The sequence below is a fragment of the Xylocopa sonorina genome, chromosome 6 (genome assembly GCF_050948175.1).
Source record: "Xylocopa sonorina isolate GNS202 chromosome 6, iyXylSono1_principal, whole genome shotgun sequence".
Taxonomy (NCBI): domain Eukaryota; kingdom Metazoa; phylum Arthropoda; class Insecta; order Hymenoptera; family Apidae; genus Xylocopa; species Xylocopa sonorina.
In genome coordinates, this window is record NC_135198.1 from 2603190 (window position 1) to 2629185 (window position 25996).

The window sequence follows — 25996 nt, forward strand, 5'->3', positions numbered from 1 at the left end:
GTTGAAAATGCAACGAAGATGTTACAACTATGGTACTGAAATACCTTGCGTGACTAATTTAATTCAAAATATTGTTCTGTAAGTATTTACGTTTTTATTAATACAGTTTTATATTGTATTCTTTACGAGAGTATCTCACAGTTAAATTGAACGTTGTGAATAATTTTTTGTGTATTCGAAAAATGAGAGATTTAATTTTTTCTAAGTTTCCTGACAAGTTTTTCTTAAAATTTATAATGTTGCTATGTAGCACGTACATGTACACTTTTAGAAAGCGACATATTCTACGATTTAACTAATCATCGACATGGAACAGCGTTGCTCTCTTCTAAGCTGATAATATAAGGGATAGAGGGTGCTAGGTATAAATATGAGGGTTGCGGCGCGATAACTTTAAAATCGCTGGAACTTCCACCAACACGCACATAAAGTCTATTTACACTCAACTATACAGCTCCAAAAAGAAAACGAAATTTCCTACACCTACAAACAGAGCGCTGTGGATGTAAATAACTCGCTTCCTATTACGAACGTGTTACTACTCTTCGCGTAACAAGAAAATACAGAAAACTGGCGAATATTTCTCTTCATCTTCCGTAAAGTGTATTTATATCCAACTACGTTATAAAGCAGCTCCAAAAAGAAAACGAAAAGCTTCATCAACGAAACCCCTCGAATAGATAGAGAAAATGACACCATTGAAATCAGTTTTTGTTTCACCTCGATATCTCAATCCGTTGCTGAGATATAAGGGTTCAAAGTTTTTTATTCTTATTATGGCGCGCAAGATGGCGGCGGTAGTTATGAATGAACTTGACCCAGATTTTTTGCAGGAAATGCGTACGCACTAATAGTAATAGTAAAAATCCGTCTGGCTGCTGTCTAGACAGACCACGTGACACATGAATGAGATAGGTCAGTGACCAGGTGCGAACGAGAGGTCCGACTCCTTTCGACAAGGACAGACATAGTAACCGATTAAAAATTACCCTTCTCTTTACACGACGATATCTCAGAAACTGGAAGTTCGATCGAGATGATTCGAAAACAGTTTTCAAGTGGAAGGTCTCCAGCTTCTAGCAAGGTGGGTGTCGTTATATAATAATTTTTATCTTAGAAGATATAACGTTTCCAATTTTTTATAATTTTAATACGGGTTAATCGAAGTTTCGAGACGGAGTGAGATAGGTCAGTTGACTAGTGTGAGCGAGAGGTCGGAGTTTTTCTGATTAAAAATCACCCTTCTCTTTACGCAACGATATCTCGGAAACCGGAAGCTGGATCGAGACGATTAAAAAGCCATTTTCAAGGGGAAGGTTGCCAGCTTTTAACGAACCTAATGTCATTAAATAATAATGTTTATTTTCGAAGGTACAGCGTTCCAAACTTTTTCTAATCCCAATACAAGCTAATCGGGGTTTCAAGTAGTTTCTTGTCGAAAATGTTCGATCTCTTTCGAGGTTAAATTCTTTCGAACATTGGGGAAAAGAATATCAGTGAAGTTTCATTTTCTCACACTTATCCAACATGATGTAACTTCTAATTGGCACACGGGCAATGGATCCACGCTACATCCTATTATAGAGATCAGTCAGCACTGTGGGCACATGACAGAGTATCTCGACGATGAATACTTGGGTTCGCTAAGTGCTCTAAATTAGTCAGGTGGTTACAAGGGACTCTCGCATACATTATTGCTAACCCTCCCCTCGCGGAAAAAGAGCAATCTATGGCCATGCGTCGATCAATACGATAAGTAGATTCGAATTTAAAAATTAACGTTTCCTGAATAAGTGATTTAAAATAGCGAAAGCCTTGAACGTTTCTCATGCTTTAAATATGTGTCAAAATATTCTACGTGGCTGATAGAAATAATTTAATTTATTTATTTCAACAAGAGCTGGATGAAGAAAATCATCTTGAAGACATCTTATTTTTCTTTTTTCTAATATTTGAAAATGATAGGATTACGATGTTATGTTAATTAGTTATGCGAAGGATAAACAATTATGTCAGGATCTTAGAACTGAATATCCAATGTTAAACTTTCGTACGCTTCTTTTTTAAATGCAACAAATTAGGAATGCTTAACAGTTTTATTTGCTTTCTAACAGAATAAGTGAAATTATTTCGATTTATTAAAAACTGAAAATTATTTGCATTGTCTCCATCAAGGAGCCATCGAGTTCCAAGATGAATTTTAAATGATCCCATTTCGCAGCCCTCCAGTGCAAAGAGTTAAAACGATAACAGATAAAATAATTTTCTACATAAATCATATTCTAGTTTACTCTCGAGTTCTACAAAAATTGCAGGCTATAATTTTCATTTATCATCAGATTTCGTACGTATATAACGAGGTGAAACGAAAACTGTGATAAAGGAAAAGAAAAGCATTCCACGATTGTTCGACCCAATTCAAAATTTTCTGGCACGAGTGCATTCGACTGTTTTTCTGCGCGACATCGCAAATGGAGCTTGCCAGGGAGAACAGCTTAATTGTTCGCGCGGGTGCGCTGAAAAAGTAACGAAACTATGGCGGAGTGGCTGACACCGTCGAGGAGCCACGCGCGGTTCAGTCAATTGCGCGAGAATCAGGATGATCCCTCCGGATCACGGAAAAATCAGCCATCTAGGCTAATTGGAGCGATTCAGTTGTTCCCGATGTTTATGAATGCAAAATCCGCGGTGAATCGGATCCGGGACGAGCGGTTACGCGGCTACCGTTTCGCCACGATTTGCATCCGCAGCAGATATCGATTTCCACTTTCTATAGGGACGCTTTACCCGCGAATGGATTATTTTACAACTTTCCATATGGGTTTCTGCTCGCGTAATAACAAACCGACAAGATATCGATAGCAAAATCGTTTTTTCTCCTCTTTCTTGTTTAGTAAGCCATATCGTTCACCGCTTGATCAGCGCGATCAGTTTGCTACATTACAATTAGAATCATTTACGTCAAATTCTGGTGGAATTCTTAGGTAGCTTTTCGAAGATGGATATGTGGTTCGCAATTTGTATAGCAGTAAGCGCAACGCGATAAAAAGAATCATTTAACAACATTCGCGTTACAAATTTATATAAGAAGTAGTTGTTATGTAGAAGTAGTAGTCATATACATATAAATGTGTTTGTAACAATAGTTTACCATAATTAATTTGCAAGAACATTCTCTATTTCGGACATTGTTGTATGTTTTACAGAGTAGTTTGGTCGTTAGAGTCCTGATGAAAAACTGTTTTAATGGGCGATGGGAAACGCGAACTATTCCATTTACGAGGTAAAAAGATCTGATATAGACTGCAGTCGGTGCGGTCGTGTTCGTTTGCATAGAAATAGGCTCGCACCGTTTCGATTTCTCTATTCTAGGTACTCGCGCCAAGGGATATCGAATCATTGGCAATTTTTTTCAATCGAAACTAGATGACAGATCGCGTTTGAGGTTTTAATAAAATATATTTGCTCGCTTCTTTTCGCTCGATATCGATATATCAAAATTATTAATAGCGTTTTGTACCGTGACAGTTAAAAATGTGTTGAATTTTACACGTATAAACAAAAATTATGAAAAAATATATTTTACACCATAACGATAGTAATAATTTTTATGGAACTAGCGACAAGACAGCTAATTTTTACTTTGGACTTTAATTTCCATTCTGATGGAGGATGACACGAATGTTACAGCATTTCAATTTTCAAAAGCCAATTGTTATACATTTAATTTTATATAACCTTAAGTCTTTGTAATTATTAAGCATTTTAATCTCGGTTTACATGAAGAATTGCGTGGCAGAAATTTAATTAATCATGAAAAGTGTAGAATATTAGAATTATCGAAAAATTTTTCGATGAATTTAAAATGTAATTTTAATTTTCAGTGATACGAAAGCTAGCATGAATCGTGATGGTTGAAACAGCGTTGCATCGTTAACACATTGACGTAAATGTCGTCAATAAACGTCCAACGGTTACGATTGTCGATGCAAATGACAGCTGGAAACATCCGCCAATTTTTATTCCGTACGATTGAAATATTCATCGAACTCTGCAAGAATCGACTAATTAAACAAATTTCCTTTCATCGTCCATCATCGAATTCAGAGTGAGCGTCAACGTATTGAAGTCTCTGAACTGGAAGAACGTCCGACCATTTGCCAAAGATACCAACAACGACGGAAACAAAATGTCATCCGAAAATGATTCATTTCAAACTTTCCAGCGATTAAATCGCAATCAATTTAAGTGAAATCGTGCGAATCAACCGCAGCTGGACAGAGTTTCCACGTAACGTGCAATTGTTGGAGGAAACATTAACGAGAGGAATTCAATTGACAGATTACATTTGAATCGTTCAACGTTTGCGAGCTTCAAGCCTTTGTCCTGTTCCAAGGAACGTAATTCTAATTACATCGAGGGTCGAACGCGAAATCTCCACGGTTACATTTCGTAATGGCATTAACACGAATACTGGCGATCGATCTCACCGTGGACCGTGACGTAAAACTCTCGATTCGTTTAGATTCGATATCCGTTGCGCAAATCATCCTCCACACGCCGTATTCATTAATCAATTCAAATGCGTTCGACGTGTACACACGTCGCGGGAAATAAAGAATCACCATTCGATACAAAAAAAACTCAAAGTTCCAGTAACACGCGACACAGATATTATTTGGTATCGTGTTTCCTCTGTATTAACACTAGGGCCTGCAAAACCTGTTCAACCAAAACCATACGACTCGAATTTACCCGATTTCGTCTGTGAAATATGACCCGTTGGACGCATTAATTTGCCTCAAATATTATTTGATTAAAAAACAAGATTTATATGTTGCTTTTCTATTCCTTTCACATAACGAAATATTAATGATAAAGTTATGTTATTTTCCTTTTTATTTGATATAATACTTAAGTTAAAAAATAATTCTAATCGCTAAATCTTGTGATGCATATATTTTGGTTAATAGTTTTGTTACATTTAAGGTAGGTTTCATTTTATTTTTAAAGTGATGTGTATACATTATTAAATAGCCCGATTAGAAACTGGTTTTTCGCTTTATGAGAAACCGAAAACCGGGTTTTCATGTTTTGGCGAATATTTGCAAGCTCTAATTAACACGTTCGCGGACAGTAAAAATTTCAGTGAGCTGCAACATGATCAGACGGTTTCATCAGTTGGTTATTTAAGGTTCTATAAAACTAAATTATATATATATATTGAATAAAAATTGGCTTTACAATTTGAATGTTACAATGTTCGTATTATTTTGCATCACAATGGAAATGAATACTGCAGCATTCACGTCCAGAAACGTGTTAACACATTCGCATTTGGCATATTTTTCATACAAATCGAGGTTTTTTAGTGATCTAAAGATACTTTAACATATATGTATTGAAACTGCAATAATTCTTTTTGTAATTAATATAAATTAAAATAATAAATTAAAAAAAAAATAGGTTCAATTCTTTGGCATGGAGGTTATTCGCTACACAATATATTTCCTTTTACAAAACTGGTTAATCATTTTTCCCAAATCATTGGGTATACCTCGTAAACCTCGTATTACCTTCGTTAACAATCGCAATAACATAAATGAGTTGCACGAACTAAGAAGGCTTTTATTGCAGCAACGTAAAAGATTTAACAATTTGTTTGCTCCAATTTTCTTCAGCGACAATATCTTTTTTAATAATGAATCGTTAATTTTTTGTCCAACAAAAACGTAAATCTCATCGTTTTACCCTGATTTAATCTTGGAATTTACTATAGAACCATTTGTTCGACGTGTACACACATTCATCGTTTGATTTTAATTACGCACCGGGTGAGCGAATCTTCCAAATAAATTCCACAGCTAACTGGTTAAAATATGAGTGCTTAAATACAATTCGAATCGTGTTACTCGATTAAACGATGGACTGCATGAAGAAGCGATAATGCTTAAAAATAAGAAATATAAGAAATACTTCTGGTACTATTGTCTCTAATCATTAACAACTGAATAATTACAATACAATTAATTATTACGTGAAATTTAACGATTTATGTTTTAACTTTGCTTAACAAAGTGAGAGACGTGCTTCGAAACATTTTGAAAAAGAAGCAAAGACTGCATAGGACGCTTTAATTAACGAGTACAGAATAACTGTCGCGTACTAACCTTCCAATGCGATCTACAGAAAGTTTCGCAATAAATAATTTTCAATTTCTGCTGTTTCTTTTCTATAATTACAAAATAAGATATATGGAACGTTTTTATTCCAAGCAGCAATTAAATAGTTCGCGCAAATTAACATCGAGTTACTTTATACGAAAAACACTCGTGAAGATAAACTTTAAGGAGTTAACAAAATCTCGTAGCAAAGATACCTCCTTTTTTTTTTAATCAAGGAAACAGAAATGTCGTAGAGTTGAATTACTTGTCAAGGTTCGAAGCTGGCAATTACGCTGGTAAACGCGGTAGAAACAAGAAAATGGTCCCGGTCGAAAGTTCCTCGCTGCTCCTTTTCACATACGTACCTACACGCTCGTTTTATTTTTGTCCCGTCGCGGTTGAAACGCAATAAAGCTGAACGGCATTTTTATTACACACTGCGGAATCCTAATTGGAATCCCATACCGTTCGACGATTTTTCACCCCTTTCCGGCCTCTCGAAAACGCTCTTTTCTTCTTTTTCGATATCAAGAGGCTTCTTCCATCGTAGATTTTTCTAGAATTTAGTTTTTTTCGATTGCACCTCCTTCAAACTTCTAACAGCGACAAATGTTTAACGGAAAGAATTTTGAGGACCAGTTGAAAGCAAAATTAATCCTTTGCACTTCTTCTTTGTCGAGTGTGACTTGACATCAGAAAATAAAAGAAGGTGCAAATATAAATTACAACAAAGTTTCAGAGCTGTATGTAATGTAATTAGTAAAGCAAATTGTTTGCATTTGTTCTTTGAAGTGAATTTCAAATAAAACACTTTTAAGTAGTGCAAAATTGTTGGCAGTAAAATTGAAAAATAATTCGGAGTACAAAGAGTTAAGAAAATGAAGCTTGAAGTATTGATTTTCAATGAAAACGGTTTTCGAAATTGTTGAAAGTGTGATAAAAATTCTACAACTATTGTACTACACACGTATTTTTCTTTTTTCTCGGTAAAGAAGTTTCAATTACAATTTTGTCCATTATGATTATTCGTCTTATTTGTAAAAATTTAATCTCTTCGTGTAGAAATTAAATAAATCCAACCAATAAACAATCTCAAACATATAAAAAATTGCAATTCTTCTGAAAAATGCAAAAATATTCCCAATTTCTTCTAAAAATGACGTAATACCCTATACAGAGACGATCGATATTGACTTGTTTATTTGTCTTCAACGTATGAAATTACTTGCAAGCAAATGTCAACTCTGTTAGTAAGTATCGCAAGCAAAATTGAATATCATATCGGCATGTTTGTGTCCCTAGATCAGACGAGGACGGATTCGTTGCACACTTATTGCAAGAAATGTTTGCAACGAAGCGAATCGCTGTGTAACAATTCTTCGTACTCGTGACGCGATTCGTCAAGATTAATATTTATTTGCGCAATTCTCGGTGTGAATTACACGTCGTTGCCGGGTCACGTATTGTCGCGTGAACGAGCCAGCACTCCCGGTAATTATTTCCACGGCCGGAAGTGAAAAACTGCAGGGCTACGTGGCTATTCATCGAGCTGTTCCGCTATTTTTTCCGTCGCAGCCTTGAAACGAACACAAGTGGCAAGATTGCCAGTGTGCAAAGTGGATCGAACGGTTTTCGGGTTCCACGTTTCGCGACAGTCCTGCAGCGAATTTCGCCACGAGCTGAAAAATATTTATTTGCTTCGAGAAACCCCACGTGTTTGTTTTTTAATCGTTATTTTAAAATCTTGCTTGTTAAATGTCTGCCCTGGTATATTCGTATTCCGTTTATTTTCGTTTCGTTGAAAGATAAAGACGATGAAAGAACGCGTGATAATCTTTTTTTTCTCAGCTACGTTTGACGTTCTCCAGAAAAACAATTGTAAAAGTGACCGCTGAAATTTTGATCCTTTTATTATTTTATTATTTTCACAGTTTCACGAATCGTTCGCTCCTTTTTTCAGTAGAACAGAAAAATGCTTTTGAAGATCAAATGTATTTGTTATTTATGTTTTAAAAAATGAAGTTCACCGAAAAAAAATTTATTAATCAATAATACCGAGGTTAATTGTTCATAAAAAAATTGAAAGTTTCCCTTTTCAATGCTGTAAGAAAAAGCATTTCAATTAATTACTTTTCGAAACCTTTCAACGAACTTATCTGTAAGAATATAAGAAAACGATCCAATCCAATTTCTTTTTCTTTAAAGCCAAATTACACGCCATCTTTTAAAATAGAGAAAGGGGAGCGGGGTGTTGTATATAATTAAATTAAAGAAAGAAATGAACTTAGACTAATCTAGTTCTCAATTACTGATCTTTTAGTAATAGATACGAAGAAAGATGAAAAATTCGATGGATTTACAATCTACTGTATAATCTGATATACTTTAAATGATATACTAAAGTGAGTTTAACACATTCATTATCCGCGTCATATTGGATCTCCAGTCAATTTTTCCTATGTCCATATAAAGATTACATTCAATACTCAAACACAATAGCTGTCTCTATAGTTCAAGGGTAATACTTAGAAAGTTGTAGAGTTACTATAAAGCAATACTATTTACCATTTAGAAAATGTGTATAAATGGAAGCTAGGTCGTACGTTTGAATAATAAATACCTTAAAAATTAATTTAATTGCTTCGACAACGTGTAACAGTTCGCATCCCCTTCAATTCCTCCGTTTTTTACTTTCACTAATGAAACAAAATGAAATGAAACAAAAAAAAAACAGCTTCTGGCATTAACTCAATTTTTAAAATATGTCAACAAAATCAACATGACAACTCAATTTTCAGAATATCCTCTCTGTAAGCCTTTTAATTACAGAATAGAAGCTATATCGAAATTGTACCATCGTGATCGCGCGATCGAGGATCGACTAAACACGTTTCGTGTTGGACCCATTTTTTTATACCCTTCGGTTAGATCGCATCTGGCGTACACGTCCTATATTTTCGAATACTTTGTTTCTACTTACAGTAATACTTTAGATTAGAAAAACAAATTGTAGAACTTCGCCTAAAGAATAAGACGAGAAGCTCTAAAAAACAATATTATTATTTACGTCAATATTTTTCAAATCCCAGGTACATTATACATAAAATATACAGCTATTGCATACCCATATGGCATAATAAAAATTTCACGTTGGCGCTAGAGGCAATCCATATAAAATTAGCGTGGCATTAAACACGCGTCAAGCTGCGTAATAGAACAAAAGCAATAAAATGAATTTCTGAAGAGTTTGCGTTACAAGTTTGCTTGCACTGTTCGTTTCGCGATGAGAATTTCAAACGAATTGAACGGAAAGTTCAACGTGGGACGCATACGTCACGTGTTAAATATGAGCGTGACAAATTTCATTTGTAATCGATTCAGGTGGATACTTACACTGGTTGCCCTCCTGCGCGCCGAACGCGACCAGCATTTTTGCAAGCGGCCTGTTGTTGCTGAGCACTGCGACATCCAGGGGTGACAGGCCGTCGCTGTTCACGCTGAAAATTCAATTCGCACGTGTCATTCGCCGATAAAGACTGATTGCGGGATTTAATGGTGAATCATTCTGAAAATTCACGTTGGGAATGCAGAGCGAAGCGATTTTTATCGCGAGCTTCGAGCGGATCGTTCGACCTCGCGCGACCATCGAGAGGGATGAACGCGTTAATTCACAATTTCACTTTTTTACACGAGAGCAATTTTTTAATTCGAAACGTCGCCAATTTACGTCCATTTTTATCATATTACAAAGTTTGCAACATTGATTCATTTATTAAAAAAATTGAAGGCGAAGTTGTCGTACCACCTACTTTCTTTTTTAATACATTAAGATATAAATCGAAACGAAAATATTGCAGAAATATTGTAGAATGACACACGTGCAAAATAAATATACTTCAGTACGTAAAATATGTTTCGTTAAATTTAATTTTCAATCGTGAAAATTGTTCAAATAAAAATTCGATATAACGAAACAGAAAATCCTAGAACGTCACGTGTCCGCGAAGGCTAGAAAATTGATTCACGGCTATCACCGTGAGGTAATCGGCGTCAATTTCATTCCTGAATAAACTCGCTTTCATGAACGAGCATTGATACGCAGGAACAAAGCCGAGAGAAATAGATAAACCGATTATCAACGGCAGCATGCGGGCATTCAGCGACGATTAGGATGCGAGTAGCGCGTGTTCGCAGTTGCAAAGTAAACGCTGGTTCATAGATCATTCGATTCCGTATCTACATGGAAATAAGTAATAAACGTTTCTTATTCTCCACGAATTCTCATCCGTGGATGTCCACGCTTTCTACCTTTCGACGAGATCAAGAGTCGATTTATCGTTGAAGTTACTTCGAGTGACAGCTAGCTCGGGTGATTGAAATTTTGCTACCTGCCCTTTCTTGGCTAAAATATTTTCTCTGACAACAATCTACGTCTCTCAAGGTATTTCTAATCTACCTTACAGCCTTAGAAACAGAACGTTTTATCCACTTGGCGAAAAGTGGATGTTCGATTTTAAGTAGAAGGAAATACTATTCATCGCAGAAACGTTTGTTATTGTATTTCACAATTCCCTCCTTTTTGCGATCTTTTAGGGGATTTTGAAATATTTTTTCTCTCTATTTGACGTGCCTTTATTGCAAACAGAGTTATATTAGTTTAGTTGAAAATTCTGTTTAATTTCACATAAAAGTAAGAAGATAATAAATATTTTTTACTGCATTTCATCGTCCGATAGAGTTATATTAATTTAGTGGAGAATTCTGTTTGATTTCAAGTAAAAATATGAAATGTTTTCAAGTATTTTTTTAAACAGAATTAACAGGGCCACCGAGAAGATTTTGAGTGGAGGTAAAATTTATACAAAAAATGTTTATCACTGCACTTCGGTGTCCAATATATTTTTGCGATAGTTCTACACTATTCTTTATAAAATTGCTGACATTTAAATGCAATATTTTATTCGTTTACTACGCCAATCTCTTTTTGACGGTTCTGACAAATTTTTCATTCGACAAGTTTTGAATAGAGATCTTAACAAGCAAAAAATGAAAAGGGGGAATACGGTGGATAACGAAAATTCTCCCCATCCAGGTCTTGATTCTTTTTTCTCTTGCTATTAACTATGTTACGCGGTCCTCGACGTTCTCTCTATCTCAATATACTTTGAAAAAGTTTTTTAATCTTGAGAAGAATGACGAATCACTGCTTGAAATAAAATGCAAAATTATACTGCACGATAATGGCCAGTTTTTTATATTTACTCATTTTGAAAATAAATATTTTTGGAGAAAAGAACCATAGTAAATTTTTTAAACTAATATTTTATTTTAATATGTGATATATGGATCTTAAAAATTTAATTTAAATTAAGCAGAATTCTCTATATTTCCTTGCACTTCTTCATGTACTTCAATTCTACTAAAACGCTGATTTATTTCTTCGATTTGTTTAAAATTATTTTACCGTCTTTCTTGAATTAGCCAAACAAAGATAGAAGGACAGACTAAGGACATCGATACGAAATAAAAAAAGAAACGTTCGATCGACATGCTTGGTCGAAAGAATCATCTACGATATTCTATTCCTACCCACGTCTCAGAATATTTTTCTTAAGAAGTTTCAGTCAGCTTTCAAACTTCGATTTTCCCATTTTTACTTTGGGATACTGTTTAACTTTTGAAGAAGACGTTCTTGATATTATTATCACGTCGAATTTCACCCAGAATTCCTCCTAAGTAAATTGAAGAGTTCAACTATGAAGAATTGTGTTGCTTCAATTAGTACAAATTAAAATCCCAGCGACAAGTAGCCTTTTTTTATAAACACGGCTAAAGAAGTAGAAATAAATGAAGGCTTGCCTCTCTAGTTGACCCAGTTGATCCTTGAATAACGCCTACGACCCCTTTGGTGAAAGAAAAGCTGTATATTGCTTCTACCTCCTTGAAAAACTTAACTATCCCTGCTGGCAGGGATTCACACTGATAACAGTGATGGTGTATTACAATTTCTTAAGAAAAGTATCTAACTTCCAAACTAAATAACATATTTTATTTTTTTATTACTAGCTCTTGGTTTTTTCGTTTGATAGAAAAGTAATAAACGTCGCTTACTACCCTTACGTGCGTTTTATCAACTATTGTCTACCATGTATCGCAAAAATTTCAAGGATAAAGCTGTATACGTATGTATACGTTCACTTGCAGAAATTAATTCGAACAGTTAACGAACAGCCTGGAATAACCCTTTGCACTCCGAATTATTTTTTAATTTTATAGCCAACAACCGATTGAACTGATCGAATCCCCAATTAGAGTTCGAGTTTGAAATTTTTTTGTGAGAAAAACGTAGAATTTGGATCTTGGATCTTGGTTTGCGCTGAGAGCCTTCTTTTGCTTGGGATCTCGTGCATTTACCCAAATTGCCCAAAATGCCCATAAAGTAATACACCATTGTCTGCGTTACGTCTACCACTTGTCAGCCATTTTTGCGGTCGTGCGTCATTCGTTTCGAGTGGTACTAGATTGTTGTCGCAAAAAAAAAGAAAAAAAGATTGCAGTGAATTTTAGCTCGACAAGGATGTCGCAAGGAAAAAAATTTGTGAATCACTGTAACAGAATTTCTGACCTGTTTTTAACATCTCTGCGTCTAAAGTACGATTTCCACCATTTTACTACCTTGTCCATGAATCCATTAGTGGGCTCAACGAAATATTATTCTCTCTCTTTCCCTTCTCTTCTTTCCTGCTCATTCACAGAACTACACGAAGCAACGTGCTTCAGTCTAGATGTTTGATCTCAAATTAACACCCTGTACGGACACGTTACAAATTCGTACCATGTCTAATGAACAGCTATGATTTTAGCAAATATACGTATACACAGAAACGATGAAACTCGACATCGGTAAATAGAGAAAAAGGAACAAATATAAATCATAACAAAGTTTGAGAGCTGTCCTTTGAAACAAATTTCAAATAAAATAAGGAGTTGTTGGCTATTAATAATTCGTAATGCAAAGAGTTAAGCTGTCCCTCTAATGGCTAAAAACTATTTTCGCTGCGATTCAAAGAAGTCTTCAAAACAACATAGATCAGAAATTTGATTACAACATTTCAATGAAATTTAGACGTCTCGCATTGTTTACGGGCGATGAAAAATTTATCTCGAATACGTAAACGAGAGAACACAATGGCAAGCGTTGACAAGCGAGACGAGCTTTTCTTTAACACGCGAGGGTTATTAATAGTTTAAGCGAATTACATATTCGATGAAAGCCGTGAGCGGGGTGCCGTGAAATATCTGTGTCCACGGTGTCCATCTACTCTGTGAAATCTAATTATCGTTGGGAATTGCTACGTATCTAACGAGCCTTCTGTTACGGATCGATCCGATTACACTCCCGGGGCCCGTGTAACGTGTCGAAACGCGTACGAGGCTTTGTCCCTGCTCGTCGCATCGAACGGCAATTAACGGGTGCTAACGGAATACACGCGAATGGGAAATCAGGAATGCACCACGATGCCTCCACCAGTTTCATTCTGCCCTTATTACAGACCTGCAGCTAATCACGCGTATATTAATATTCGACTGGGATCAATGAAACTGGAACTCTGCTACGCGGAATTCAACATTAGAATTTCGTCATTGTCGTATCGAGATTACGATTTACGATTTTTGGTAGAAATTCATCTTTATACGGCACAATTATTAATCTTCGATGAGTGTTTCGTTTTCTGCGTCGACGTTTCCTTTTGATAGTTTTTGTTCTCATGCTATGTTCTATTGTATTTTTTATTCTTGTTAAAGAAACTGGGCTGTGGAAAATGTGAAATTGTTGTATTAAAAATGTAGTACAGTAGACTCCCGTATCCATGTAACGCTCTGAAAATATTGCGACACACATTATTTTCTTCGTCATCACCGACTTTTTTCTTTCGTGGTTGGTTTTTTGAGTGTACGCATATGAGAAAAATTCTCGCACCACACAATTTCTTTTGTACGGATCGTGTTATATTAGATTTTACAATGTTAATTAGCTAGATCGCAATAAAGTTAAAGAACAATGCAATTTTATATGCTATACTATGTATACTTGTTATGCTTGCTGTTTTTCAATAAAACAATTTGTCGCGTCGTGAAGCGGGTCGCTTTCCTAATCTGTAAAAACCAAGTTTATTATAGTATGGATGCTTCTAACTAGCTATTTCCGTGGACTATTAATTATTTTTGCTTATTAGTTCAATTTTTCTAAATACAGGGATTAAAGCTTTCCTTGGATTTTTTTAAACCTTAACTAAATAGCTAGTGACGTACCATAAACATAGTACAGCTAATTACCGCTCTGTTCTATACCTAGTACAGGCTACCGATCACTTCTATACCGAAATAGAAGCAGCAAGCATCAGATTTTAGTATGTAAGTTGTAAAAATGTAGAATTAAGTTAATATCTAAATATTCGAGGGTCTAAATATCCAAGTATCTAAGCATTCCAGTATTCAAGTATGCAAGAATCCAAGTATCTAAGCATCTAAGTATCTAAGCATCCAAGTCTCTAAGTATTCAATTATCTAAGTATCGAAGTATCTAAGCATCCAAGTATCTAAGCATTCAAGTTTCTAATTATCCAAGTCTCTAAGCATCCAAGTATCTAAATATTGAATTACCTAAGCATCCAAGTATCTAAATATTGAATTACCTAAGCATCGAAGTATCTAAGCATCCAAGTATCTAAGCTTCCAAGTATCTAAGCACCCAAGTATCTAAATATCCTAAGACCAAATATCAACTAATATCCTAGTACCTAAAAATCTAAGTATCCTAGAAATAAGTATAATTAAATATCTAACACACCATTACCAATTCAGACACATTATAATATCATAGAGAATGATTATTTTGTTATGTTACTAATCAACACGTTGTATATCAAATGAATTTATTATTATATTCTCTATATATACGAATCACGTGATAAATATTACGTTAAAATGGTTAAAAATGAAAGCATCTAAGAATGTATTTCTAAGGAATTATTGATAAAAATTAAACAGAATTCGTCAGATTCTTCTTAATTTGAATTTATAGTTTATTTTAGTTAGTTGAAATGTTATTGACTTTATTTTTGCGTAGGAAATATCGATTCTACATACTCAAACGACAATTGACACTGACATTCAACCCTGTAAATATCGTTTGCATAACTTTGTGCAACGGTTGAAGACGGACCGCGAATAAGGATCTCTTTTACAAATACGATTTCCTGAAATAACGTAATCTCAAGTTATATTGTATTTGATAAATCATCTAGACAGACCTTGGTAATATAGACTTTTATTCCATTGAAACACGACCTGCGTCAACGATACGATATAGTCTCTTTTTTTATAACTTCAAACAGTAAGCGCTTTCATTTTTCTATTTTAAATTGACTTTCCAGTATTTGCAACTCGTGTACACTGGATCATCAACTATCGTAACACAGTTTTAACCTTTTGCACTCATTCGTCGAATGTGACTCGACATCAGTAAATAAAAAAAAGGAACAAATATAAATTACAACAAACTTTCAAAGCTATATTTAAATTTCAAATAAAACACTCGAAGTAGTACGATGTTGTTAGTTACTAAATTGAGAAATAATTTGGAATGCAAAAGGTTAACACTCGATTTCGATAAAAACAGAACTTTTCCTCTTCAATCCTCGTGCACAACCAGTTGCACAAGTCGACTCTAAAGTTCGTATTAGCAGAAGAGATTGACACATTCATTATTCGAACGAAACAAGAGAATTTTCATTTGACGGAGAAGAAATGTTTCTAGAAAACGGGTGGAATTCGAGTTGAATTCGTCTCGTAAATTCTTTAGCACAGTTTGAGAGGAACGATGGCCCTCGGTTCCGCTACCGCGATACATTCTTCCGTTCGAGATCGAGGCTTCCAGCCTTGAATCCGCCGTAAATCGTTATTAGGGGTGAGATCGGATCTCGTAAAACGGGCTTGAATATTTTTCCGTCGAACTTCACCTCCTCGGCTATCCGTAGAATGCGGTCGCTTCGCGAGTAATTCTACGATACGACATTCCTAAATCTCTCGAGAGAGTGTTCGAAATTAATTCCCCGAGCGTTTATTTATTTAGCGCAGTCGGCGAGCAGTTGCTCGGTGTTACGTAACTGGTTAACGAGGAAATCCGTCAATCGATTATTCGATTAATCATTACACTATTTCGCCGTTTATAATAGTAATAAATCAGTGTTATTTTATTAGCATGAAATCTACTAGAAATTGATTATAATCATTTTTATCAGCGTCATGAGTGTTTAATTTTTTGTTAAACTAAAGTTATTTAGATATTATCCGTGTATAATACAATATAATGTCGTATTTACGCGTTGCAAAATTATTAATTTAAAACAATGTTCTGTTGAAACAATTCGTATAAATAACTCTGAATATTTACAGAACTAAAGCGAAACATCATAAAATGGAACGAGTAATTATAAAATTCCATATTCGAATCATCGGCACCGCGTAACCTTTGAAACAAAAATTATTTAAAGGGTGAAAACAAGAAAGCGATGCTCTTGCTGGTGCTTTCGATTGCGTAACATTCTTAAAAAAAGGAAATAAAAACAGCGAATCAACGAACTCTCGAAACAGTTCGAGAGAGTCTTACGTGCCAACAACCGGCGTTCGATGCTACGTTAATTGGCTTGTTTTCTAGTACGGCCGGGAAAATTAATTAACAGCTGCAATTAACCTACATTACAATCATGCACAGCGCTAGTGTACGCCAACTCTTTACGCTCGAAATCAACGGTCCCCGAGGCGGGTCCCTCTTTTTGCGATTCACGAAACGTTGCATTTTTTTTTCTCGAGTCATCATCAACGATGTCTAATTAAAATAGGATATCCTCTTCCGTTTTTCGCCGACGTAACCCGTGTCACGGACTAAATCATTTTAACCCTTTGACTACTGTTGGCATTTAAAGGCGCTTAGAAGACTTGCACTTGTAATACTGTTAGCGCCTAAAGCGCCTAAAGACGTTTAGAAACATGCGTTTGTAATACTGTGAATGTTTGCAGACGCTTAGAAAACATGGGCTTGTAATACTGTTCGCGCAAGAAGGTGCTAGGAAAACTTGCTCTTGTGATACTGTAGGTATTTGGAAAACTTGTGCTTGCGATACTATGGGCGCTTAGAAAATTTGTGCTTGTCATAGAAGCTTAGAAAACTTGGGCTACTAATACTGTGAACGCTTCGAAAATTTGCGCTTGCGATACTGTAGGCGCTTGGAAAACTTGCGCTTGTAATACTGTGGGAGCTTAAAAGCGCTCAGAAAATTTGTACTTGTATTGCTATAGATGCTTCGAAAACTTGCGCTTATGATATTGTGGCCGCTTAAAAGCGTTCAGAAAATTTGTACTTGTAATACCGTAGATGCTTTGAAAACTTGCGCTTGTGATACTGTAGGCGCTTAGAAAACTTATGCTTGTGATATTGTAGAAGCTTGGAAAACACGCTTGTGGTATTCTAAAAGCTTAGAAAATTTACGCTTGTGATACTGTGGGCGCTTAAAGATGTTTAGCAAAATTGTGCAAACGACTGGTGCGTTTTAAAGTTTGCCGTAGTCAAAGGGTTAAGGGTTCGCGGGTGTTACGAAGGGGTGCCACGAGATTTCATTAAAAGTAGAATAATCGGAAAGCTCACCTGTTCACGTCCACGTCTGTCGATTCCAAAATTGTTCTGGCTTTGTCCAGGTGGCCATGTTCCACGGCTGCGAAGAGAGCTGGAAATAATGAAAACCACGAATAAATGGTGTAGCTGCGAGGGTGTATGTACACGCGACGCGAATCACTTTTCTCTTTGAAAGTGTCGGCGATTATTCAAAGACTGAAATTCGCTTGTCGCCGAATGGACGGTAACAGTTATTACTCCTGTTCGTTTCTAAACTGCCTCGGAGCGAATTAAGTCGAAACACGGGTCTAAATCATTGAAATGGAATATTGAAAAGCGCGAAATAACAGGACAAATGTTAACGATAAAAATAATAAGATCGCCGTGTCGAAATCATGAATAAAATAATAAAAAGAAAAAATAAATAAATACATGTAATTTTGAAAATGAAATAGTGTCTGCTGTAAAATCCAGTAAATACAATAAAATATTCCGTTAAGTACGTACATATATAAATAGCTACAAAAGCTACAAAAGACCAAATTTGACAAAATAATCTAATATTTTTCAAGGACAAACGGAAGATAAAATAGTAAGAAAAAAGAAGATAGAAAGTAAAAAAACAAAATAAAAGATACCATGCAGGTGTATGTTGAGAGACTGTGCTGTTAGAGGATTGATGTGTACCGACGATATATTGTTCGACTGCTGATTTGCTTGCTGTTTTTTCTTCCCGAAACCCTCCAGGAACTCCATCCCTTGCAAAGAGTACAGCTCTGTGTGAACACAAACGTAAGAAACTGAATAGTAACGGAGAACGAAAGTGGCGGGTAGACTGTGGGTTTTCCAGAGGGGGGTGAATAAATTAACGAGTGCAAGTGGACAATCGTGGAGATAAAAGGATTCGAACGTTCCTACTGGCTGGCAAGCCTCCGCGATATTAATGCCTTCGCTCCGGCAATTCGTATGCCGCGTGTGTACAATGCAACGGAATTTCTTATCGCGTTCCATCATTTATGCGAGTTAAGTTACCCCCTTAAACAGAACCGGAATGCATAGAACGATGCAAGTCATTAAAGCCTGAACGTTCTCGCCATTTTCCTTAATCACCGCGCGATTCACATTTAATCAAACTGTTAAGACTGCCCATTTTTCCGCGATGCCAGTCAAGGTATTAAATGAAGGGATGAACGCGAGGGGAAGAACTTCTCCCAAGGTTCGAGGCGATTAACCCTTTGCATTTTGTAGCTCGATATCAGTGAATAAAAGAAAGAAATAAATACAAGTTCAATACAACATAAGTATAAATTACTATACAGTTTATTCACTGATGTCATACTTTTTCCTGGAGATTTAATACTTTTCCTATACAATTTTTGACATGTGTTATAAGATGATATCTAAAGGACTCCAAAAAAGGTTCCAATTCTTTTATATAACTGAAACTAATATTTTGAAATATTTTGTTACTTGAAATCTATCATATTAGTATTTAAAAAGCTAATCTATAACGATAAAACAAAAAATGTAAAGAAAATCAGTAAATAAAATTGTTTACAACCAGTCGTGGAACTGATTCTCTGAAGTAAATTTGAAATAAAATATTTTAGATAGTAAGGAGTAATTGGTAAAAATTTGAAAAATAATTTAGAGTGCAAAGAGTTAAGGGATTCATTATGAACACGTTGACGTAAATACCATCTATAGACGTCCAACAGTTTTTAAGAAATTTGTTAGAAAAAGTAATAATTTTATTCTCCAAGCTCGAAGGGTTCATCGAACTCCCAAAAAATCAACAAATTGAAAAACTTTGCTTCTTTCGTCCATCATCGGATTCAAAGTGAGCGCGAAGCGCGTGTTAAAATGTCCGCTGTCTCGTGCATCGCGCGTAACGCACAATCGTGGAATATTTCGCGTATCGTGCGAGATGCACGTTCGTTAAAGTTGTGCGTCAAGCGTGGCTACGATAGAGCCACGGTGAGCGAACGTGTCAAATTAGAACGCATTAACAACGCGAGAAGTGATGGAATGCTTCAAGCCTCTCGAAGCTCGAAACGGTTTCGAGGATTCGAAATTCTGTGCTAATTTTGTAATTCGAAACTCTCGGAACGCGTTACAAACGAGCCACTCAGTTAACGGATCGATCAAAAGTTCATTATTCGTGTTTCCGTATAATTAAATACGAATCGTATACTGTGGTATTAAACTTGACGAATTTGGTAAAAAGTGAAGTGGATCAATTTTACTTCTCAGTATTTTAAACGTGCGATTTTAATATTAACCCCTTCAGACCTGATTACTTTTTAATTTCCTACCATGTGATGTACTATCAATAATGTATTTCGAATAAGATCAAACAGATGAAAGTATCATATCACTTAAAGCTAGGACGTATAATACAATTGTAGCCATAACTTTAAGATTCTGAATTAGCCCTTGGCACTCGACTTCTTCCCGGACGTTAGCAATAGAAACGATTGCTAAAATAACAATATTTTAGCAATAGTCTTATTGCTAATGTCTCCCAACAACACAAACGATCCATTTCAATCGAAAACTTCAGAGAAACGCGCAGTTCGCTAAAAGCTGCGGTGGAATAAGTTTATCTTCCGCAATCACTAATCAATGCTGATATCCCCTCGGAGGGGACATCAGAGTGCAAAGGGTTAGATATTAAAGTTCTAAGCCAGTGCGCATTATAATGTACGTCAGGTCTGATGGAGTTTAAGATTAATTAATCACGTTGAAAGATAGCGGAAAACTTATCAAACTTATCCTGAATGTTCAATTGGGTTAAATGCTAATTAGCCTCCTTCAAATTTGCCAATGAAATTGAATAATGTATTATCTGAAAAGATTGAGAATTTCGAGAGTCTCGAGGCCAGGCAGAGCTACGTAATCTCGTTCGAGGAATTGAAAATCAGGTCTCAATGCATCTCTGACAAAATCGTATATCCACCATCCCTACCCTTTCTCCTACCCTTTCTCCGCCATAATCTCGGAAAGTCGAGGAACCCGACTCGTTTAAAGATTCTCATCGACCCGACGGGGAAAGCCGTCCGACATAATTAAAAACCTAATAGCCCGTACTTGATCCAGAAGCGGACGTAACGAGACTCCTGTCTTGTCCCAGGGACTCCTGCTCCCTCGTATCTTTCATCGTCTTCTTCCTCCCCATCGTGACTTTGCTACGGAAGCTGCCACCGCGGGCGTTCGTCCAGAAGTTCGCGATATTATCCACCGTCCTGATCCTGCAGGACTTCGACGAGCAAACGGAGGTTTTTCGAATCTTCTCGGTCGACTTGCGGCTGTTGGTGACCGGATCGTCTGCAGCGGGAGGCCGCCAATCGAGCACCACCCCGTCCTTCGCGTTCGATTCGAAGCTGGACGCGGCCTCCTCGTCCTGCAGGACCACGTCGTTCACCGACAAACTTCTTGCCTTGCCGCTGTTGAACATGGGACGGGAATCGTTCCCATCGCACGCGAAGTTCGTTTCCTCGTTCAACGTCGCGCTACTCTTCCTTTGGTCAACACTGCCTCCTCGTTGCAACTCTTCCGGCCACTCGCAATCGACCACCACGGTTAATCCAGCGTCCTGCTGGTATTTCTCTGACGAATCCTCGTCGTAGTCGATTTCGTGCGTCGCGCGAATGGAACGCTCCGATTCGAACAAGAAACTTGACACGGACGAGTCCAGAGAGCTGTCCAAACAGAAGGTGGGATTCTCGTAGGACGCGGGGCCATTGCCAGCGCAAAGGACCTCTCTTTTTTCTACGTCCCGAGATATCGTCGAGCTGTCCTCGTTGCTCTTCCAACGAAATATTCGCGTCACCCTTGGCGACGTGGTATCGCTATTTTTCTTCGACGGTTTCTCCTTCTCATCTTTTCGAGCCTTCCCCATTATCCTGTCGGTCAGGCACAATTTGCTCTTCAGCTCTTTGGTGATCTGCCGGCTGTTGGACTCCGACTCGGTCGAGCAACCTAAACGCTTGTCTCGAGGACCGTTGGATGGTTCCTCGTTGTTTCTCGAAGGACTCTGCTCGGTGTTCTCGATGGTTTTTACCGGGCTCGCAGATTCCTCCGCGTGGGAGGGTTTGCCTCGCCCTTTCTTCGTCGTCCGCTGGTCCCGCAGGCTCGACAGAGGCGGGTCGAAGCCCGCGTTTAAACGCAGATTTGCGTGCGTGCGTAGCTTCGACATCAGTTTCATCGACGCACGAAAGGACCTCGACCGTTTCAGGGTCGACATCCTGTCGTTGGACGACCGTCTCGAGAGCAATTCCATTTTCGGACTGGACTGCGACGATTTACGAAATTTCATCTGGGGAATCCTTCGGTCTTTCTTTCCTCGTGCCTCCTTGAAATATTCTTCGCAAAATTTGATTTCGACTGTCACGTTCAACTTGATTCGCGATTCCACGCGACGGCTAGCTTGAAGCTTTTACTTTTTAGAGTGTCGTTACAACTTTTTACGTTTAATATGTAACGCGGTTGTATATTATTCTTCGATTTCTTTGGCAACGGAAGACTTTCGTCGTTTCTCCTGGCATTCCTCAGGCACTTCTTTGGTTTTATAAAGCTGAAAACGACGGGCCATTGTCGCAGAGTAATGGTAACGGTGATGGCGCTTCAGCGAATGAATCACCAGCGGTCTTTCGTTCGGTAAAACACGATGAACATTGTCCAGACGATAAACGGTAGCGAAAGATTGTTAATAACGATATCCGTAAAAAGTTAGAGGTTGAAATAAATGCTTCTCCTCGGTAAAAAGAGTTACAAATACTCGCACAGATTACAGGTAGATGTGTCTCATTTCTCACCAAGGTTAATAGCTCGCTTTACGAGGCCGTTAAGAACGGCTACACGTGCAATCGTGCACGTTCGTACATCCGGATAAAAAACTGGCATTACTCTTGAGGGAAGAAAAGAAGGGGAATAAATCAGTGCGCTGGTTAAACCGATAATTAATTGAGTTCCCCGAAGAGTAATCTCGTTTCTACGATTTTACTTCCTTTTTCTTTTGTAACATAGCTCGACACTTGTTCAAATATCTCAATAACTTCGATATATTATATCGTATAACTATAGAAACAATAAAATTGAAATGCAAATAAAGGAAAAACATATACGCGTACTGTATACTGTGCAAGTGTCGTACGTAAAGAAATATTTTCCACGAAACCACCCAATCTTCACTGAAGACAAAAATAAAAGGTTCGATTTAAATTAAAGAACACGATGACCCAGGAAAATTGAAAACGAAACGAATAATATAGTCACCGACAATATTTAAAGCAAAGCAAACACGCAAAATATTAATCAAACAAACTGTTCGATCAATTTACAATTCACACTGTACAGTATTCTTTTCAAATAATCTAATCAAACTGTGGAGTCCGTATTAGTCACCACAAATTCACAGCGAAGCAATCCGTAAGAATTCTTTGAATTTCCTTGGAAAACCGTAGGAGGCAAGTTTTCTATGAGCAACTCCGCGGACAGCGATTCAATGCCAAAGGTATCCCGCAGGACTCCGTTGTCTCTAATTCCGTGTCAAGTTGGCGAGGTGACGCCTCTCGATTCCGAAATCTCTGAATTATTCACCGAACGTAGGTCGACCGTAAAATTTCCTATTCGAAAAAAGGCGAAAAGGTGAAAAGGCGGAAGCGGAAGATCGCGGAATATTCGGCGGGAGGAAGGAGGAAGCGAGCCGAAATGCGCGCGGGCGGACGGATCGCGAGCGAAAGCGCAGAGGGACACGGGATCGACGCGTGCAACGCGAGCGACTGGCTAGCCGAGTGGAGCGATTTTATTATTTACTTAGGACACGCACCCGGCCTATTCCACCGCGCCAGCCGCGCAATTGCCTATTACGAAGAAGTGGCCTGGAACGTCGCCTCTTCCTCTTCGAGACGAGCGTGACAATTTGTTAGCCCAATCAAACTTATTGCCGGCGTCCGTGGCTGCTCGTCGGATGGCCAAGATCGAGGGCTTTGTGCCCGGGACGACCGGGGAGAGACAGAAAGGGGTGAGATGCGCGACCAGGAATGGACGAACGACCGTTCGATTCGCGGCTGGACAACGTCGGATCGATTCGCTTTCTTTCTTGCTACGCTCGATAAGGCGATGCTCCGCGACCTTCTTTCCTCCACGGCAGGGCAGCGTTCTTTTTCGATGATTCCCCGCGACACACCACCAGTAAAAGCTTGCAAATACTATATAGCTTATTATATAATTTATAAGTTTATAATTAATAATTATATTAATTAGATTAGTATTTGTTATAAATAATTTTTTTGTTTACAGCGTTATTTCATTTAAATAATGATTATTTAAGATTTTTTATTTTTATAGAATATGTATATGATTTTAAGTATTTTACTTTATTTGGCTGTACGTGAAGTAAATATTTGATTTTCTTTTTGTCTATTTAGTTTCTGCGGTATGTGAATCAATTTTTAGATTATCTTTATTGGGAAGAATAAATTATGCATACGATCGTCAACAAGTTTCTTTGATTAATTTATGTTAGAAGGAGTAATTTTAATTATTTTCTTTAATGTGGTGGTTAAAAAATGAAATTATTTTCGAGAGAATCGTGGCACAGCGGTTGCGAAGCACTGCGATAAGGGACGAGAAACCTTTGAAGCTTCACGGTTTCTACGATTTTAGGATTTGTAACGAGAACTCGAATGGATTTCTCGGTACAGAAATGTAGAAATTATATTATTTGTTCTTTTTTTTATTGGATTCTTTTAATGTTTGAAGAGTTCCTGCTAGCTTCTGCGAATGGTTTTTTGTAATTCTTGCGAAGGGTATGAACGCGAAAATTAATTCTGGGAATCTGTAATTCAGATCTTTTTTACTGTAGAAATTCGTATCGATGTATAAAGAGAATATAATATTATTAAAATTTTCCACATTTTCTATGAAAACACGTAAGAATTCTTCAAAACCTTGAATCAAATTCACCTTGAATCGCTTTAATAATCTCTGACAAACGTTAAAAATAAGGGAAAACTCTGTTCCAAAAATTTCTATAAATCGCTACTTCAATTGCAGAAATTTATCTCACTGTTCTTCACAATTTTCTGCGAACGAGACGAACCAAACAATTATTTACAAGACCTTCTCCAGAATTGTTCTAATCCTGGACATTTTCAAGGGAAAACCCGGCGACAAATTTTCGAGGAAACACGGGTCATTTCCAGTGTTCGAAATCGACGATAATCCTATTTTCCTTTGCCGTTTCGAACAGTTGCCGCTCCGCAGACCTCTCGGTGAACGTATTTCCGCTATCAGGCAACTAGGAATACGTACAGTGGAACATTTTCCGCTGATACGCGACTTGAAAGGAAAGGAAGCGGCGTGTGTACTCAGCGGAGCAACTGGCTCGCGAAGTTCGACCATTACGCTCGAGGAACTCCGCGGGACCTAGAAATCGGCTGGGGTAGTTTGAGAGTAAGCACAATGGAGAGAGAAGCGAGTGAATTAAACGGTCACGTGTGTTCAGAAAGAAATACACGTGTGGTGATTTCTATGAAGGCTATGTTCCTTCGAAGAACATGAGAATCACAGGTGTCAAGTGCTCGCGTAATTTGGAACAACTATATAGGATACATCTACGTGCGTGTAAATTTTTTAACAAGGATCAATCAGCATTAGTCTTACTAGAGATATGTACAGTAAATATTGTTGTGAGCATCCATGTAGAAACATGGCCAATTGGTATTGGGTGAAGAAACAGTTATTGGTTGTGGTTTACCAGGGATCGATATTAAAATGTCAGATGATAGTGAGAACTGTCAGAAAGTAAATTAAAGTGTTCTAAAAGTGTTATTAGTAATTTATTTTAAATAATCGAGGAAAGTCTGATTCGCAACAATATTTATACTGCGTGTGCGCCCCACGCTGAGCTTTCCGCTCGAGCTACCTGAAATTCTCATTGTAATAGAATGTAAGCAAACTAGTAATGTAAACTCCTTGGGAATGAAATTTATTGCTTTGTTACATTATGAATATGTTATGAATATATTTTAAGCTCTACTTCTTTCTTTTGATAATTCTGGTCTTTATACCATTATAAAAGTTATAAAGTATAAACCAAAAGTAAAACTATTTAATCGTAAAAGTCAGTCTGGACTGAAAATGTCCAAAAATT

The 25996-nt window shown here is 37.2% G+C and overlaps 2 protein-coding genes across 5 annotated transcripts in view; one reads left to right on the forward strand and one right to left on the reverse strand.

The window, feature by feature from the left end:
• The window catches only part of Maf-s (MAF bZIP transcription factor K), a 475183-nt gene that overhangs the window by 273629 nt on the left and 175558 nt on the right, over window positions 1–25996 (forward strand). The window lies entirely within an intron of this gene.
• The window catches only part of Wake (ankyrin repeat and fibronectin type III domain containing protein wide awake), a 206016-nt gene that overhangs the window by 7642 nt on the left and 172378 nt on the right, over window positions 1–25996 (reverse strand). For 2 of the 4 annotated variants that reach the window (XM_076896587.1, XM_076896589.1), the window contains 3 exons: window positions 18477–18614; window positions 17872–17950; window positions 9558–9661 (listed from right to left, as the gene is read on the reverse strand). In XM_076896587.1, the coding sequence (XP_076752702.1) occupies window positions 9558–9661; window positions 17872–17950; window positions 18477–18614 (321 nt within the window). Of the gene's footprint in view, window positions 1–9557; window positions 9662–17871; window positions 17951–18476; window positions 18615–20928; window positions 22164–25996 lie in introns of those variants that run through there. The other 2 variants (XM_076896586.1, XM_076896588.1) reach the window with 2 other exon arrangements.